The sequence below is a fragment of the Juglans regia genome, chromosome 12, assembly GCF_001411555.2.
Source record: "Juglans regia cultivar Chandler chromosome 12, Walnut 2.0, whole genome shotgun sequence".
NCBI lineage: Eukaryota > Viridiplantae > Streptophyta > Magnoliopsida > Fagales > Juglandaceae > Juglans > Juglans regia.
Genome location: NC_049912.1, coordinates 9,918,440 through 9,936,874, shown reverse-complemented (window position 1 = coordinate 9,936,874; position 18,435 = coordinate 9,918,440). Strand labels below are relative to the sequence as shown.

The 18,435-nt window shown below is 37.6% G+C and overlaps 3 protein-coding genes across 9 annotated transcripts; 2 read left to right on the top strand and 1 right to left on the bottom strand.

The window, feature by feature from the left end:
* Positions 1-1,542: 1,542 nt before the first annotated feature.
* LOC109020866 lies at positions 1,543-3,338 on the top strand. The gene is made up of 3 exons (XM_019003394.1): positions 1,543-1,611; positions 2,794-3,079; positions 3,169-3,338. Exons 1-3 carry the CDS (start codon positions 1,543-1,545, stop codon positions 3,336-3,338), a joined length of 525 nt encoding a protein of 174 aa, XP_018858939.1.
* Positions 3,339-3,468: 130 nt separating this feature from the next.
* On the bottom strand, positions 3,469-14,805 carry LOC109021086 (uncharacterized membrane protein At1g16860-like). 7 transcript variants are annotated; one of them, XM_035683899.1, is made up of 7 exons: positions 14,694-14,805; positions 14,496-14,604; positions 8,673-8,750; positions 5,744-6,724; positions 5,034-5,189; positions 4,276-4,487; positions 3,486-4,082 (listed from the first exon to the last, which is right to left on the bottom strand). In XM_035683899.1, the coding sequence occupies exons 4-7, from the start codon at positions 6,641-6,643 to the stop codon at positions 3,890-3,892; spliced, it is 1,461 nt and encodes a 486-aa protein (XP_035539792.1). In that variant the 5' UTR covers positions 6,644-6,724; positions 8,673-8,750; positions 14,496-14,604; positions 14,694-14,805; the 3' UTR covers positions 3,486-3,889. The 7 variants fall into 7 exon arrangements, with proteins under 7 accessions (XP_035539794.1, XP_035539792.1, XP_018859186.1 ...); XM_019003641.2 differs by having other exon boundaries at positions 14,496-14,577; XM_019003653.2 differs by lacking the exon at positions 8,673-8,750.
* Positions 9,361-10,920, top strand: LOC109020858. The gene is made up of 2 exons (XM_019003381.1): positions 9,361-10,576; positions 10,886-10,920. The coding sequence occupies exons 1-2, from the start codon at positions 9,361-9,363 to the stop codon at positions 10,918-10,920; spliced, it is 1,251 nt and encodes a 416-aa protein (XP_018858926.1).
* Positions 14,806-18,435: the final 3,630 nt, after the last annotated feature.

Genomic DNA, 18,435 nt, shown 5'->3' with positions numbered 1-18,435 from the left:
CCAATCAGTTCCCCATACTTATAATTCATGTAGCAGAAAGGTAAGTCATGAAGTTGAATCCAAAATAATTCAGAATTGAACTCCATGGCATGGGATTGTATCAGGCTGTTAAAATTCTTCAAAACAAAAAGGTTTGCATCAAATAACCATGACCTTCCAGCCATAACTCTAGAACAATCACCCTTGTTGGCAAAAGAAATAACAAAAGTATTTGCCCTTAATTCCACAAACTCAACAGCATTATTAACTTTCTAGATTTTGAGCATGGTCAATTTCACAACTTCTTTACTCAAGAATCTATCAATTAAAACCTTTCCAACCACACTTCTGCTCCCCCTGTCTTTCAAACCTTCCCACTTGTCCTGTATAGTAATCTCTTGTTGTTCCTCTTCATTCAGTTTCAACTTATTCCAAACCACTTCGAGTTCCTCCATCACTCACTACACCTCACAAAATCACTATCTTGTTTGAAAGAAAGAAAGAAACAAAATAATCTTAAAAACATCATAGAAGCTTGATATTTAGATTATCTGTGTTTTCAACTTGTTAAACATCATACCCATTGAGAAAAAATATTTGCAATTATAGAGTGGAAGCACCGCGCATTCATTTTGAAAAAAGTGAATAAATATGAAATCCATATAAAAAAATTAATTTTTGAGAAAGGATATTTGCAGTCAGAGTTTGCAACCGTTGTACACTCATTTTGAAAAAAGTGAATAAATATGGAAGCCACTTGAAAAAAATAATTTTTTAATGATGGACCTCTCTTTTTCAAAAGAAGTGTGCGACGCTTGCACAACCTATAACTGTATCTAGCATTATTCTTAATTTTTTTAATGAAAGACCTCACTATTTCTCAATAGAAGTGGATGACGCTTACACAACTGATGACTGCATATTACTCTTATCCATTTCTTTGAATTATAAAACATAATATAGGCCGATAATATTAGTTTTTAACTGCTTTTGGTCATACATGATTGTCCTTGGTTTTTCTCCCAATAGAGGATATATTTATACCGAACATGTTAAGGCACCAGAGACCATTGACGCAAACTCAGAATAGGAGAAATTGAAAGTACAAAAAAGGGGGAGAGAACGATCCCATGCATAAATAAAGAGGTATGTTCACCAAAAACAAAGAGGTCATTTTGCCCCATGACCCTGAAACTTGCTTTATTCATTCAGTTTTTATTATTTTAACAGTTACAGGATACAATAGTCAATAGGGTTGGAGGCTCCAATATTCATCCAAAACCAGCAAATACAATACAAGAAATAAAAAAATAAAATAAAAAAAGATCTAGGGCCAATGACTTGACCCACACCCATTTCCCACAAGAGGAAATCGCTTGAAGCGGTTTTGATACAGTTCGAAAAGCATACTGTAATACTATGACTAGAAGTCGTAGTGAAGTGTTTTGTGCTGCATTTCGTAGGTCTGGATTGGCTGCATGAGACTTCCACTACCTCTTTCCCATGGTCTCTGGTTAGGAGAAAAGAAAACATAGGAAGATAACAAACAAGAGATGCGCCGAAATGCCGGCAGACGACCGTCAGAGACTGCGGCGGCTCGTGGAGGCCACGTGCCATTCTAGGAGAGTAGAGGTTGGTCAGATTTGAAGGATTTGAGGTCATTGGCAACGAAAGTGCCGTGCATGGCGACAACAAGCACTCCTCAGTGTGACGGCACGTGGATCTCACGCACGATTTGAGCCGCATGTGACGCACGCGCCACTCTGTTCGACATTCTGATTTGGCCGTTTAAAAGATTGGCGGCTGGGGAGTCCTACGGTGGCGCGCGTTGGGGTCATGGGGAGTTGGAAAACAATAGATTGGCACTTCTCCTTGCTATGGATGGAAAACATTAAAAAAAAAAAGACTTAACGGTTTCTGCACTTTCCAACTTGCAACTTGCTCGAGGCCTCTCTTGGTAACTCTCCCTCTTATGTATGGAGAGGAATGTGGGAGGCTAGGAATCTGCTCTTAAAAGGAGGGAGATGGAATGTAGGGAATGAAAGATATATACACATCCTAGATGATGTATGGCTGCCTGGTTTTAGAGAGTTGAGAAAGAAAATCATATCACAATCCTCAACAGAATTGGATGATTGAACAGAATTGGATGATTGAGGAACTAGAAGGACATGTTTCTTCTCTAATAGATTGCAATACTCATTGGTGGAACCTTTCTAAGGTTAGATCTCTCAAAGATTACAGAGGCAATATTGAGGTTGCATCCAAGTTATTCAGATGAGGCTGACATGTGGATATGAGCATGAGGAAAGTGGCTGCTTTAGTGTAAAAAGTGCTTACAGGTTTTTTAAGTCACTTGTTTCTGAAAATGTGGGGGAAACATCTTATGGGGCATCCACAAAGAAATTTTGGAATGGTTTACGGAAGTTAAAAATCCCTCGCAAAGTTAAAATTTTTGCTTGGAGAGCATGCAAAGAGATACTTCCCACTAAGGCTAATCTTTTTAGTAAAAGGGTGGATGTGGATGGGGCCTGCTGTTTTTGTGCACACAGTAGAGAAGACTTAGCTCATGCTTTATTTTTCTGTCCTTAATACTGGTCGAGAAAGTTTTCTAACCTTCAACAGATGAATCAGTTTAATTCTTTCGTGGCCATTGCAATGCATGTTTTCTCAAAAGGATCATCAGAGGACTTATTTGATTTTATTCTGATGGCTTGGGGTTTCTGGCATAGAAGAAACAAAATGATCCATGAGCAAATTAATTTACCACCTCTGCAAGTTATGGATTTTGTTTTTTCAAAGAAGGGCATGCAGGTTACTGGGTTGCAGCACACTGTTACTTCCAATAAAGTGACTTATAGGTGGTCTCCTCCACCTACTGATTGGTTTAAGCTTAATTGTGATGGATCCTTATTCTTTGATCAAAACAAAACTGGTATCGGGGCAATTCTTAGAGATTTCTATGGTTCTATTATCATGGCTCTAAGTAGAGGGGAAGAGGAATTTCTTGAACCAGAAATTGTGGAAGCTACTGCTGTTTTGAGGGGATTGCAATTTTGTCTGAACACTGGCATCCAAAACCTTATGATTGAAAGTGAATGTAAGCATTTGGCCGAAGAAGTCAATAGTGAAGCTGATTTTTTTACAGTTATGAGAATTTTATTGCTGAAATCAAAACATTAATAAAAGGCTTTGGGAACTGCAAGATTCAGCATTGTGGTCGACTCTCTAATGCTGCTGCACATAATCTGGCCAGACATGCATGGACTAATTCACAAATGCAGCTTTGGTGGCATTTTGTTCCTACTTTTATTGAACATGTTATTTATGTTGATCAGTTATCTTGTACTCAGATTTGAGGTCTTTAGTACCTCTTTGCAATGAAATTCAAACTTTCTATCAAAAAAAAAAAAAGTACATACTCATTATCATTACTATTATTTGAATAAATGAACCGAATTTCATACATTTAAGATAGCTCTCAAATTATTACGGAAAAATAAATGGGATAAAAAGCGTCGATAAGACAATTATATCCTTCTCAGCGTGTGGATGCAGACAAATTACCAGTCAGTTTCTGTATAGAGTCGATGCCTCATAAATTTCCTACTATTTAACATAATCTTAATCTGCTCAAACAAGTAGTAAAACTCCTCACTACAGCAAGCACCCTCGTTAAAAAAAGAATTCCACCCTAGAAGAAAAAAATAAAAATAAAATAAAACAGAGTGAAACACTGCAAAACTATACACCCAGGAATACGAATGGCAACCCCACCTTAAACCATCATAATCCCCCTATCGCTTGTTACTCCCACCGCCAATACCATCAATATTAGTAGAGAACGAAAAAAAAAAAAAAAAAAAACTCGGAGAGGCAATAACTGAAGAAGTTCATAGCTCATATACAGCTAAACTGGTATGACATCGTTCTTCGATGCATCTTCACACCTTAAAACAATACCCTCGAGGCTAGCAGGGAAAATACATTTTGCCCATTGGCATCCGGTTGTGAACAGCTCCGGTGGAGGGACAATCATAAGCACGTTCTCATTTCTCTGAACAACTCCCATTACACTAACTGTGCTTCCTTCTTTGATATACCTACATATGCAACAATGAAATTCAAATGTCCAGACTTGTGAATGGCAATTACTATGATGGTACCAACATAGCCTTTGATCCTCATAAATGCAGAGTATTTATGAGTCAGTATGAAAACACAGAAAATGTAATCATAAGAGGGAACAGTAGTCTAACTCCAATCTGACAATGAGAAGAGAGAGAGAGCTTATACCCCTCTTTTAACCGCATCATCCGATCATCACTTGAGAGGTTCCTCTCTCCCAACCACCTGATGAACTCTGGGGACAACTCTTCATTCTCTGGATTAACATCAATGACAATTGAGTTGTCAATATATGGGGTCACCCTTGCTCCATAGCCAGTCTTTACCAAGGCTCTCAATCCAGACTGGAAATCTGAGATGTAGAAGTCAACCACACGCCTCTGTCGAATGAAGACACCAGTCAAAAAGGTAAAATCCCAGACAGAATATTTCACCCCCGTGGACCCAGGTCTCTTGGACTCACCAAAGGACCCATTGGAACAACCGGATCTTTAAAACAAGCAAGCATGCAGACCAGCAATAGCAAAATAACAAAATTTATAAAGCAGCAAAGAGAAGATTGTTCATCTAGGATATGCCATGGACACCTCATCTAGTAAATATCATGGCAGATATTCACAAAAAATACCAGTCAGTCCAGTGTACATACAGAAAAAGGAGGCCACCCCATATCTGCTCAAACCTTATCTAAGTGCATGAAGTAAACATTTTTCTGAAAAGTCCTCAAATCTTTGAAAACTCAAAATGAGAGATGAAGTGTTTCCAGTACTTATAAATTCCAAACACAAACCACCCCCATAAATGTATAACTTTTACGGCAATGTCAAGAAGCTCGGAAATTTAACTTCGATAATAATAATACTGTCCACAAAACTATCAAGCCATACTGTCCACAAAACTATCAAGCCAATGTTTCAATTACTCACTTCTAATGATCTGAGCCCCCAAGTAAAATGGCGATGTGAAGGGTTCGCAGCCTTTGAATCCCATCCTCGATACTCATGTAAACTTGTTGATGTATACACACATCGAGAAATATTTTGAAATGATGTCTCAAGAGGCACATTGCCACAAGTGACCACCTTCAAAAGGAACAACCAAACATGTGATAAATGTCATTTAAGAATATGAAGGGACAAGAGAGAGGAAAAAGAAAAGAACACAAGGAAAACCGGCCACACCATCATTGTACATCTTTTTATAAGTGAAAAAATGAGATATATAGACCATATGAATAGCTTACGTTTACTTCATAACATCCATTAACAAATCTTCATAACTTTGAGATTTTAAATTGATGGTTAAATATTTCTTAAATGTACGTTCACCAAAAAGCAATAAGATTTAAAATGTTTGCTCAAAATATACATTCAACTATATAAACTATAAGATTCTCACCATTAATAATCCCCTTTAAAAGGGAAAAAAAAAAAGCGAGGGATTCAGAGGTTTTACTTCTTTATTCCTCACTAATCTCATGAATTTAGCTTACTCTATTATGACTGACTAGTTGAAAAAGTCAATGATGCAAGCGCAAAATACAATCAAACAAATGAAGTTCCACTCAACAGAGACACATTGATGCAATACAAGAATAATAATATAAACTACAAAATCATCAAAGCAAACTACATACCCCAGAGACCTTCACATATTGCCCATTCTTCGCAGTTCTAAGCTCCGAATCAGGATAACGAGCAATGTAACCAATAATGGCTCTTCTCCCCCAAAAAGTATTCCAGATGAATAATGCAGCAACTGAACCGAAAAGTGCCACTACCACCATAAGGAGAATGGCATTGTGGACAGCTCCAAGAATAAACCCACCAGCAATGAACCCCATCACGAAAAGAAGAATTAGTGACCATGACACTAACTTAGGGAGGTTCCTCTTGAAGGAAAACTCATCATCTTGAGTAAGAATAGTCACAGCCTGATTGTTAACAACAGAGGAGCCTGGTACTTTCATCGATCCCATAGATTCTAAAGGACCAGATACCTTCCGAGGGGCCCCAGAAGAATTTAAAGGGCCTGAAGAAATGGGTCCAGATGTAATAAGACCTGTTGCAGGGAGCACATGATGAAGAGGCCCAGAGTTATGGCGGCCTGTTGGTGTTACTCCACCAGATTGGGGACCAGATGACTTCTTCAAAGGCTCACCATGCTTATTTAGTGGGCCAGAATTTGATTTCTTTAAGGAAGCTGAACCAGACATGCCTCCAGAAGATATGGGCCCCAGAGTGGTATAGCCGGCCCTAACTGTGGCATTAGGCATGATTGGACCAGAGTGTGTGGCAGCACCTCCAAAAGATCCCGTCCTTGAAGGAGCACCAGTTAGAGGGCCTGATTTTCTAGATTTAGAGCCATCCACAGGGATATCAAACATTTTCCCAAGTTCTCCTGACTTCTTGATATCTCCACCTGTATAGGGCATGGCAGCAGAGCTCATAGTTGGTGTCCTTTCCTTCGGCTGCTCTGGCCGTCCTGATACGTAAAGGCCATTGCTGAGCTGATGAGATGGAATTCTGGAACCCATCTTAGGTTCTGTATGAAACCCTGAAGGAACTGATGTGATAAAAACTAAAGGCAATATGCTGATGAGATACTCAAAGCCCTCCTGAGGACAAAAGCATCGAGGAAATTATAGCCATTGTACACTGCAAAATTATATGATGCATAATCTCAAAGATGGAGAACTGGAAAAAGAGGCCAAAGTTAAATTTGAATGTTGAATACAAGGAAATGAGCACTAAAAACCAGTTTACAGTGAGACCAAGGTAACAAAAGAATCTAGTTCACCATTCCATATCAAATTTCCACTGGAGCTAGAACTCAGTGGTTGTCTGGTAGGACTTTACAAGATTTAGAAGTGCAATTGATTAAAACCCCCATTTCAAATAATGCAATTGATTACAATAAAATAAATGACTATCCAAATGCAAGTTCAAAGTTAATAAGATACAGATAAAATGGAAGTATAAACTTAAACTCAGAAAATGCACTATTATGCCAAGGAATAATGATATTACACCAGAGAGTTGTCTCAAAATAAGCCTCACAGAATTACCTCTTAATTGATCAAGAATGTGTTTAAGAAGACTATTAAACATCGAATAATTAATCAGAGAAGCCATTCACCTCCTAGTTGGTACTGGTAAAAAGTTGGGAGAATAGAAAACTAAGCAGGGCAGTTGGTAAAAGTAGTTAACTAATTGAGATTTCTGACTTATTGGTCATGGATTGTTGAATTCGTTCAGATAACTACATGACCATTGACCACATGTATGTGCATCAGTTTGTATGCAAGTAGCCACATCCACACATACCCACCAAACTCTAGAAGGGTACCAACTACATGCGGTAGGGCTGAGAACTGCCAGCTACAGATGGGGCCTAACCCTATCTTGGGGCAAGATTCGCTGACTCAGGGGGCGGACAGGTAAGCTTTCCATCCAATCAGGAGGAGGCCGCCCTCCCCGGGTTTTCCCCCTATTTTCATCTGTAATGAACTTTATAGCAAGAACACTACTGCACCTTCACTACCAGAATGCACAGAACTCACACAAGAAGAAATCACACCACAAGACAGAATTATTTCTCAAATGCAAGATTCTCGTCGTGAATCTTGACAAGGAATTTTCGAGGAATTCCCAACCTCCCAATTGTATTAGAACTTCAATGATCAGATGAATGAATCATTACACAGGCCAAGCACTGCTTTTATACACACAGAGCATGAAGATGATCGAAACGACAAAGACTCAAACGTAAAACGCATCTTATGATTCCGAAGAACAATAATCACCGTTTAACTAAAAGCCCAAAACTCACAACTCTACAAACAAAACAACACTACATCCTCTTATTTCAATACGAAGGGTATCTATCACTTAAAACCCAAACTCCCCGTTTAATCGCAAAAGCAGTTACAGCCGTTACACTCATCCCCTTCCTTCAGTTAAAGCCGTTAGCTTCATTCTTCCTTCTTACTAGCCTCCTTAGCAACCATAGCCTTTCTTCTTCTTCAAGAACCTGCCCCCAAGCACCCGTGACATCGTCCATTGAATCCTTTCCAAAAAAAACACATCCTAATTATGCCAAAAAAAAAAAAAACTAAATGCCTAAATACTAAACATAACTGCAAAAATCAAATCTACTTATAAAAAAAAAAAAAAACTGCAAAAATCAAATCCCAACAAATTGCAAAAAAAAAAAAACTGACAAACCGGAACCAACAATCAAATTCTAATAGCTTGCAAAATTCGAGTCCCAAAAATAAACCCAACAAATTTAAAAAATAAAATCACAAATACCACTTTCTGTTGGGATTTCTGCATGCGACAGTAAAGAATCTTTTTTTTTTTTTTTTTAAATCAGTCTCTGCTTTTCTGTAATTGTGAACAACTTGGGCTAATCAGAGAGATGGACCAACCGTATACATTACACCATTTTCGGCACAAAAAAAAAAAAAAAACAGAACTAAAGAATTACACTAGATCTTCATTACACATGGAACTCTGGGTCCCAGTGTGGAGAAAAATAATAATGCAAATTAGAAAACTAACCTTCTGAACAACCCTTTTCTTGGTCCAGATGAGAAAAATCAGGGCACAGATGGACCACCATTTGAAAAAGTAATGGAGCTACAATCAGATAGTTTATAAAATTCAGAGTTTGGGATTGTAAGTGCCAAAGTTTATCCTTCTTTCCGTTATTTTCTCAGCTAACTACAACATGTCAGCAACTACGTGAATGAGTATTATTCCATCAGAAAAAAGTTACCATACCATCTGCTGGTATTTACATTTTAACAGCCAGAATCCACATTCCAACAAAGAAACATAGCATACACAAATTTCATCTTTGACAAAAAGAAGCTTGGAAAAAAAGAAAGTGTGAAGGCAATGGCCAAAAGTTTTAGGCCTTGTGACCAAATATATATATTGGAGGACCATCACGATGGAAAGGCAAAAGAGTCATGAGTGCTGCCAAATGGAACCTGCCATGCCGTTTATAGGAATCATTTGCATTCTGTTATTTCTTTACCTTTGCTGAGTTGTACATAAAGGATATTCATGTATTTCTCTATTAGATAGGCAGTTAGAATATTCGTTTGTTAATTGTATATATTACAACTTTCTGTAAAGCATTTTATCAAGCAAGTAATAAACACGAGGATATTTTATTTGCTCCTTTCCAGACTTCATCTTCAACCTTACTTACTTACATGGTACCAGAGCTCCCTCGATCCAAATGACAACCAACACTGAAGAAACTCCAAAATCAACCAACGCGAACAAATCTTCTCAGGGTTACCTAAATTTTTCAGACCCATTCAACCCATTCCGAATTGAAACTGGTGACAATCCTGCTACTGCTTTGGTCTCTGACCTCCTCGACACTGATAACTATGTCAGCTGGTCGCATGCCATTAGTCGAGCTCTTTGGGCGAAGAATAAGCTCGAGTTCATCAATGGGACTCTTCTCAAACCTGTGGATATTTCAGATCCTCTTTTTGAAGCCTGGGAGCGCTGCAACGATTTAGTGGTGTCTTGGTTGCAAAACTCTGTAAGTGCTTCTGTTAAATCTAGCTTAGCTTTGGTTGATGATTCCAGAACCTTGTGGGTTGAACTCAAGGATCGATTTACTCATCAAAACGGTCCCAGTATATTCCAACTTAAACGTGATTTGACTGGTTTATCACAAAACCAAGACTCTGTTAGCTTGTACTTTGGTCGCTTGAAAGCCTTATGGGATGAACTTGCTATCTATGATCCACTTCCCAATTGTGACTGTGGGAAATTGAAAATTCTTCATGATCGTTATGATCGTGATTGTGTCATTCAATTTCTCATGGGACTATCTGAATCCTACTCTAATACCAGAGATCAGATTATGCTCCTTGAACCATTACCACCCCTCAACCGTGTTTTCTCTATGGTCCAACAACAAGAAAGACAACACCAAGTAATTTCTACTTCCGCACCTTCTGATCTTATGGCCATGATGGCCAAACCAACTTATTTCACCACCAAACATAACCCTAAATTCTCCAATTCCACCAGTCCTAAAGGAAATAGACCTTATTTCTCCCATTGCAAAATCCCCGGTCATTTGCTTGAGAAGAACTGTTTTAAAATTGGAAATGCTGAAGCCCCTGTGTGCTCACATTGTCACATGACTGGCCACAACGTTGAGAAATGCTACAAGCTACACGGTTACCCTACTGGTCACAAGCTACATGGAAAACTGAAAAATATTACAGCAGCTGTCACTTATGGAACTTCTTCTCCAGATGTTGATCATGACCCTCACTCTATTGAACCTGTGCCACTCACTAAGGACCAGTACCAGCAGCTTCTTGCTCTTTTACACTCTAATAACGGCAGCACACCTATGGCTTCCATTGCTGCTGCACAACCTTCTTCTTCCTCGCCTACTAACCATATCAACCCTTCTCATGTTTCTGGTATGGCTCTTTGCTCATCAACACACACACACACAGCACCTTGGATAATTGACACAGGTGCCACAGATCACATGATCTGTTGTACCTCTTTTCACATCTATTACTGCTACTGTTTCTTACCAAGTTCAATTACCAAATGGAGAGGCAGTTCCCGTCACTCACGTTGGTGTTGTGAGAATTTCTGAACACCTTACTCTTTCTCATGTTTTGTGTGTACCTTCATTTCATTTCAATTTACTCTCTGCCAAAAGACTTGCACAAAACAATTCTTATTGTCTCATTTTCCTCTCCAACTCTTGTTTTTTTCAGGACTCAGCTTCTTGGACAATGATTGGGATGGGTGAAGTAAGAGGTGGTTTATATCATCTGCTTAGATCACGGGTTGCACCTTCTTCTCTAGTTGATGCCTTACCCAAATTCACCAATAAAGATCAATTCACTTCCGCTTTTGCTACTCGTTTGATGTCTAATTTATGGCACTGCCGTCTCGGCCATATATCTCCTTCTAGAATGTCTTTAATTTCTGATCCTATTGTAAAAAGCAATCTAAATTTTCATAATCAAACACCTTGTTCTGTTTGCCCTTTGGCAAAACAACATCGCCTCCCATTTCCTAATTCTCAACACCCTTCTCTATCTTTATTTGATATTTTTCATTGTGACCTCTGGGGCCCAAACTCCACCATTGCCCATGATGGGTCTCCTTTTTTCCTTACCATAGTTGAGGACCTTTCACGAACAACATGGGTTTATATGCTTCAAAATAAATTAGATGCCAGACCTTGCATTATCACTTTCTACAATTTGATTGAAACACAATTCCAAAGAAAAATAAAAACCATTAGAAGTGACAATGGATCCGAATTTCAAATGAAAAATTTCTACCAACTCAAAGGAATTATTCATCAAAGGAGTTGCATAGAAACACCTCAACAAAATGGCATCGTAGAGCGCAAACACCAACACATCATGAATGTGGCTCGGGCTCTTAAGTTCCAATCAAATGTTCCTCTCATTTTTTGGTTTGATTGTGTTTTAACAGCAGTATACATTATCAATCGGACACCCACCCCTCTCCTTCATAACAAAACACCCTATGACATCTTGTTTCACACCCCACCTCAATACAAACATTTTAGAGTTTTTGGTTGCCTTGCATATGCCTCCCACTTTATTCCATGGGAGAAAGAAATTTGACCCTCGTGGAAGGGAGTGTGTGTTTTTAGGATATCCTTTCGGAATCAAAAGCTATAAGTTACTTGATTTGAACACTCAACAGATTTTTATCTCCCGAGATGTTCAATTTCATGAAACTGTGTTCCCCTTCCATTCTTGCATTCCAAACAGCATCTCTCCTTCCTCTTCCATTTTTAATTCCTTGCAAATAGACACTACACAACACTCTATTCCAGCCACTTCTTCTTCTTCAACCCCTTTTCAAAATCCAACTCCAAATAACCATCCTAACTCACATTTTTCAGACCTTACCATTCCCTTCCCTCCCCTTTCTCCCACAACCTCTCCTCTTCCTTCACCCACTCCTCCCCCTCTTCCTACAGAATCCCCTTCACTTCCTCCTCTTCCTATTTTCCCTCGCAGGTCAACTAGAACTCGAAGTGCACCTCGTTATCTGCAGGATTTCCATTGTCATCAAACTTCTCTTATTGCTCGCACTTCAAACTTGGACAAGCAGCCACTGTCCTCATGTACTCCTTTTCCTTTACATAAAAACATTATCTTATCATTCTTTTTCACATTCATACAAAGCCTTTTCCATTAGCATCTCCACTCACATTGAACCCAAGACCTATAAACAAGCCATCAAAGATCTGGGTTGGTGCAAAGCAATGGACCATGAGCTGGCTACTTTAGAAGCAAACCACACTTGGGAACTCACAGATTTGCCACCTGGAAAAATTCCCATCGACTGTAAATATGTTTACAAGATAAAGTATCATTCGGATGGTAGTGTTGAAAGGTTGAAGGCCCGTCTAGTGGCCAAAGGTTATACTCAACTTGAAGGAGTGGATTATCAAGAAACTCTCTCCCGTTGCTAAGTTAGTCACTGTGCGATGTCTCTTGGCAGTTGCATCGATTAAAGGCTGGCATTTACATCAATTTGATGTAAATAATGCCTTTCTAAATGGGGATTTACATGAGGATATATACATGAACAAGCCCCCCGGTTACACCAAGGGATCACCTCACCAAGTTTGCAAGCTTCTCAAAAGTTTATATGGCCTCAAACAAGCTTTGAGGCAATGGTATTCTAAATTTTCATATGTTTTAATTGATTCTAGTTTTTCCCAATCGAAAGCTGATTACAGCCTCTTCACCCGATAAATCAATGGCATTTTTGTTGCTCTTCTCATGTATGTTGATGACATACTTATGGCAAGCAATGATCTCAACACAGTGACTGATCTCAAACATTTTTTGCATAGCAAGTTTCAGATTAAAGATCTCGGCACACTAAGATACTTTCTTGGCATCGAAATTGCATTGGCATCGAAATTGCAAGATCCTCCAAAGGAATTCACTTATGCCAACGAAAGTATACATTAGACATCTTGGCAGATTCGGGTACTTTAGGCAGCAACCCCACCAAGATTCCAATTGAACAAAATCTTAAATTTACAAAGTCCTTAGGCACACGCCTGCCAGATCCGAGCATCTACAGACGCTTGATAGGTCGACTGTTGTATCTCACAGTATCTCGACCTGACATATGTTTTAGTGTCCAAACACTTAGTCAATTTATGGCTACTCCTACTAATCTACATCTCTTGGCTGACCATAAAATTCTTCGATATCATAAAAGTGCTCCGGGGCAAGGCCTTCTACTGCCTAGAGCTTCATCTCTCCAGCTTGATGCATATTGTGATTCAGACTGGGCTTCTTGCCCCGACACCATAAGATCCGTCACTGGATATTGCATTTTCCTTGATTCTTCTCTCATTTCTTGGAAGTCCAAGAAACATTCCGTCGTCTCTCGCTCCTCAGCCGAAACCGAGTACCGTTCAATGGCAACAGCTTGTTCTGAGCTAACATGGTTACGTTTCATCTTGATTGCTCTTCAGGTTCCTCATATTCAGCCAGCTTTACTTCATTGTGATAATCAAGCTGCCCTCCATATCGCTGCAAATCCGATTTTTCACGAACGGACCAAACATATCGAGCTCGATTGCCACTTAATTCGCGACAAAATCCTCGAAGGCAGTATCTACACTAGGTATGTTCCTAGCTCTGCCAAGTTGCTGACATTTTGACAAAGGCTCTACCTTCTCATGTTCTTCATCATCATTTATCCAAGATGGGTGTCATAAACCTTTACGCTCCATCTTGCAGGGGGTATTGGAGGACCATCACGATGGAAAGGTAAAAGAGTCATGAGTGCTGCCAAATGGAACCTGCCATGCCGTTTATAGGAATCCTTTGCATTCTGTTATTTCTTTACCTTTGCTGAGTTGTACATAAAGGGTATTCATGTATTTCTCTATTAGATAGGCAGTTAGAATATTTGTTTGTTAATTGTATATATTACAACTTTCTGTAAAGCATTTTATCAACCAAGTAATATACACGAGGAGATTTTATTTGCTCCTTTCCAGACTTCATCTTCAACCTTGCTTACTTACAATATAATCCAATATTCAGAATTATTAAATTATTTCCCTACCTGTTCTCAACCAACCAAACAAAAAGGAAAAACTCATTATGACTCTGAAACGTAGTGAAGTATCAGAAACTTTCCATGTTTAGAAATCTCTCACAAAACGGTACAAAATTCACCAAAAATCCTAATAGCCTCAAGCCCAACCAAACCATATTTGCTGAACAACCAAAAAAAGACCCAGATTCCAGGGATATGGGAATGCCAGAGTCTTAAAAATCTACAAAAATTCAAAGAAATACGCACCGTTTATAGAAACCCAAGTAACAGAAAAACCCAATTCTAAAACCGAAATCGAGAAAATAGGACACGCCCAAGTCCCCATTCTCTGAAAGACCAATAAAATGGAGAAGATCTGAGAAAATAAGCAGGCAAAAGAAGTAAAGGAACTGAGACCAATGAGGGAAAATAGGAAAAATATAAAGATGCCATAAAGACACAAACCTGAAGTAGAAGCCGTTTAAGCAGAATGAGCTGAAATCTGAAGACTCGGAGACATTACGAGTCGATCAAAGTCCCAAGGGACCAAGCCAAAACCCCAGAATCTCTCTCTCTGCTCCCCAACGAACCAGAGTGCTCGTTTGTGGGGATTTTTCCGCGTAGAGACTAGAGAGCCGCAACACTGGCGAGGTTGTCTCGTCCGGGGTTCTCTGTTGCAGCTCCAGTTCTGTTTTTAATCCTTTTCTATTTCTTTTAGCTACAGAATCTGTATATGTTGCTCCAGTTCTTCTATTTCTTTCTTTACTCTTAAGAGCAAGCGCGAAATTGTATTAATTTTAAAAAAGGAAACTATTGTATACTGAACAGATCTTTACGCTAACGCTTTAACGTAATTATAAATTATTTTTTTTAATATAAATTTAGATATATTTATAAAGAGTTAAAAAAAATTATAAATTTTACGTATAAAAAATATTGAATTGAAATAAATTTTAGATCTCACAAAAATTTTAAATTAAAATAAATTTAATAATTTAAAAATTAAATAATTTAAAATTAATCAAAACTAAATTGAATTCAAATGAATTTAACAACCGATCCCATCAAATAACTACATATTTTACAAACCCTTTTCAAATTCTCGATTTTGACAATCACTTGTGACAAATTATCTTTCACCCCTCCATAAAACATTTGAAAATTAAAAATTAAAGTAAAAGACAAGATTAGACATCCTCGGTTGAAAATTAAAAATTAAAAAAAAAATACACATGAAAATAAGGAAAATAAAATAAAAATGTTAAGAACTAGAAAAAAAAATTGAAAATTAATTTTAATCGAAAATCAATAAACGTGAATATCTTTCTAAAAAAATAAAAAAGTCTAATTTTTATGTTTACAAAGGTAGGTTTGGATAGACAATTATATGTAATGAGATGAGATGAGATGTTTTATTGAAAGTTAAATAAAATATTATTAGAATATAATTTTTTATTATTATTTTTATTTAAAAATTTAAAAAAATTGAATTATTTATTATATTTTTTATGAAAATTTGAAAAAATTGTAATGATGAGATGAAATGATATGTTTTGTATATCCAAATCCATTTGAACTAAAGAATTATTGATTCTTAAGAGATTATTTTTAAAAAGTGAAAAGTAGTTTTTGAAAAAAAAAGTTATTCTACAATTGAATTTAATCTTTGACTTAATAGGTATTTTGTCTTCCTCTTTTCTTAAAACAAAATATAGTATTTTGACTTTTTAAGGCTTTTATGGCTAATCTTGTCTTTTAAGAAAATGGTACATTTCAATTTCTTTATAGCTCAAACCTTGAGTGGTAATTGCAATTGGTATAGTAGTTTAACGTTGTGTATCATTCCCCATTAGTTTTTTGCGTAAAATTGTTTCTTTTAAAAAAGTATATGATAGGCAAACAATTTGGAGTCTTCCCAGAGTATCTAAGGTAAAAGCTGTGCCCTTGTTCGAGTATTTTGAACTGGAAGTGTTGAGTGTGTAAAAGTGCAGTCTAAATATTTTATTATTAGATTAAAATATTAAAATATGAATAGAAATAATGAGATATAATTTATATTATTAAATTTAATATCTATTCACACTTAGATATATTTGAGCATGATTTTATAATATTTTAAATCTCATATATTGTATTATTGATTGGTGAGAGATAATTTGTAATTGTATTTTACACTTAATATTTTTGAAACTATTTGATTTTTACATTTAGATTTATCTTGATGGCAGCCGCTTGTTGTAAAATGCATAGGCAACATATACACAAGTAAAAAGAAGTGGAGCAGCCGTATTTCACTCTCGTTGCAGTTACATGGGTCCACATATAATTCGGTTGACAAGCACATGGACTTTAAAAGGCCGCATGCTCCATTCCACAATTGGGCCCAACTTCAGTTCAAATGAGACACGGCCACACATGGGTTTTATGAAAAGGGGGCACGACTAGGGGTGGGCTCCGACTCCGACGGAGTCGGAGTTGTCATTTCCGACCTCCGACTCTGACCGGATTCGGAGCCAAAACTTTCCTCCGACTCCGACTCCGAAAGTAGTCGGAGTCCGATTCCGATCGGATGTCGGAGCTCCGACCTCCGATCGGAGCTCCGAACGGAGGTCGGAGCTCCGACTTCCGATCGGATCTCCGAATGGAGTTCGGAGGGAGTTCCGAACGGAGGTCGGAGCTCCGACTCCGAACTCAATTTCAGAATTTTTTTTTATTATTATTATTTAAATTTTGTTGTTCAATTTCGTTTCAGATAGTGGGCAACATATATATATTTTTTTAAAAGTTAACCATCTACAAATATTTAGTTTATTCAAGAGTTTTCAATAATTTAAATATTCGTTCTGATTTTGTTACTGAATTTTGATTATATCTTTAATTTGTTTTATGTCCGCCTGAAATTTAGCATTAAAAGTGCTCATGACTCATGAGTTGAAAATTACACAAATTTAAAATTTTATAGAAAAGAATGATGGTACGAATTTGTATAATTCGATTAATTTCAGTTGGATAATAAATTATAAACTTTTGAGAGATGATGGATAAGTACTAATAGAAATTATAGAATAAAGAGTACTTATCCCACGTATTTGCTCGGGATATAAGTACATAAATATAACTATATAAATAGTTTAAGAAGTAAATAACATGTATGATGCAGCCATAAGTTATAACAGTCTCATTTATAACATAATAACAATATGACTCAGTCTTGAAATATAATTACATAAAAATTAAACACGGGTTTCACTCAAATCCCAATGTTCCATTGGTCACGCCTGAAATGAAGATAGAAAATAGCAATCAATAGATGAAAAAAAATTGATAATAAAAAATTATATACGGTAAAAGAATAATTTGATTCTTACCAAGAAATGAGGTTCTCTCAACTCCATCACAACTCTCAAGTAGCGTCCGTTCCAAACTCTCAATCATCGGTAATTATGTTAGGGTTCACAATTAGATCTATAAAATCATAAAAAGTAGAAGTTAGAAACATTAAAAATAATTAAATCATCATTTAAAAGCATATAAACTTACCCGATTCAAGCCTATAGCTCTCGGCATCAACGCCAACGGTATCTAGTCCAATGGGCGTTTCACTTATCCAATTCTGTGTGCAAACGAGGGCCTCCACGGTTGACGGTGACAATGAATTCCGATAAGCATCCATCACGCGACCTCCAGTGCTAAATGCCGACTCTGAGGCAACCGTAGTGACAGGAATGGCTAGCACATCTCGGGCCACACGGGAAAGGACTGGATACTTGGTGGAATTAACTTTCCACCAAGTTAATAACTGAAATACATCACTAGGTGCCTCGGCAGCTTCCATAAAATATCGTTCAACCTCAGATGTACAATGCATAATATTCCTTGTTGACATGAGTTGATGATACTGCCGTATGACACGATTGCCTCTAACCCCTACAGATGGGTCAGTATCACCTGAGGAAACTGTCGATCCTGTCGGCCTCGAATGTGAAGAGCTACCAACTGCGGATGAAGGCTGAGCACTAGTACTGTAGTGATGATATAAGTCATCAACATCACTTTTTAGCAATCTAATAAACTCTCCAGCCTTCACTGCCCCGAGGACGGAATTTACCCAAAATTCTAGAACGGCCAACTTAACTCGGGGGTCAAGGATCACAGCCACAAATAACAATCTATTTATCTTCTCAATATTCCCCCAATATTTATCATA

What these genes read in the sequence shown, in the direction of transcription:
- LOC109020866 (XM_019003394.1), top strand. Translation starts at nt 1,543, where the DNA reads ATGCCGGCAGACGACCGTCAGAGACTGCGGCGGCTCGTGGAGGCCACG. An exon ending in GCCATTCTAGGAGAGTAGAG is followed by an intron (nt 1,612 to 2,793) that starts GTTGGTCAGATT and finishes AAGGGCATGCAG; the next exon opens with GTTACTGGGTTGCAGCACAC. An exon ending in CCTTATGATTGAAAGTGAAT is followed by an intron (nt 3,080 to 3,168) that starts GTAAGCATTTGG and finishes CATTAATAAAAG; the next exon opens with GCTTTGGGAACTGCAAGATT.
- LOC109021086 (XM_035683899.1), bottom strand. Translation starts at nt 6,643, where the DNA reads ATGGGTTCCAGAATTCCATCTCATCAGCTCAGCAATGGCCTTTACGTA. An exon ending in AATATGTGAAGGTCTCTGGG is followed by an intron (nt 5,190 to 5,743) that starts GTATGTAGTTTG and finishes TTCCTTTTGAAG; the next exon opens with GTGGTCACTTGTGGCAATGT. An exon ending in GGGGGCTCAGATCATTAGAA is followed by an intron (nt 4,488 to 5,033) that starts GTGAGTAATTGA and finishes TTCATTCGACAG; the next exon opens with AGGCGTGTGGTTGACTTCTA.
- LOC109020858 (XM_019003381.1), top strand. Translation starts at nt 9,361, where the DNA reads ATGACAACCAACACTGAAGAAACTCCAAAATCAACCAACGCGAACAAA. An exon ending in CAACCCTTCTCATGTTTCTG is followed by an intron (nt 10,577 to 10,885) that starts GTATGGCTCTTT and finishes TGTTTTTTTCAG; the next exon opens with GACTCAGCTTCTTGGACAAT.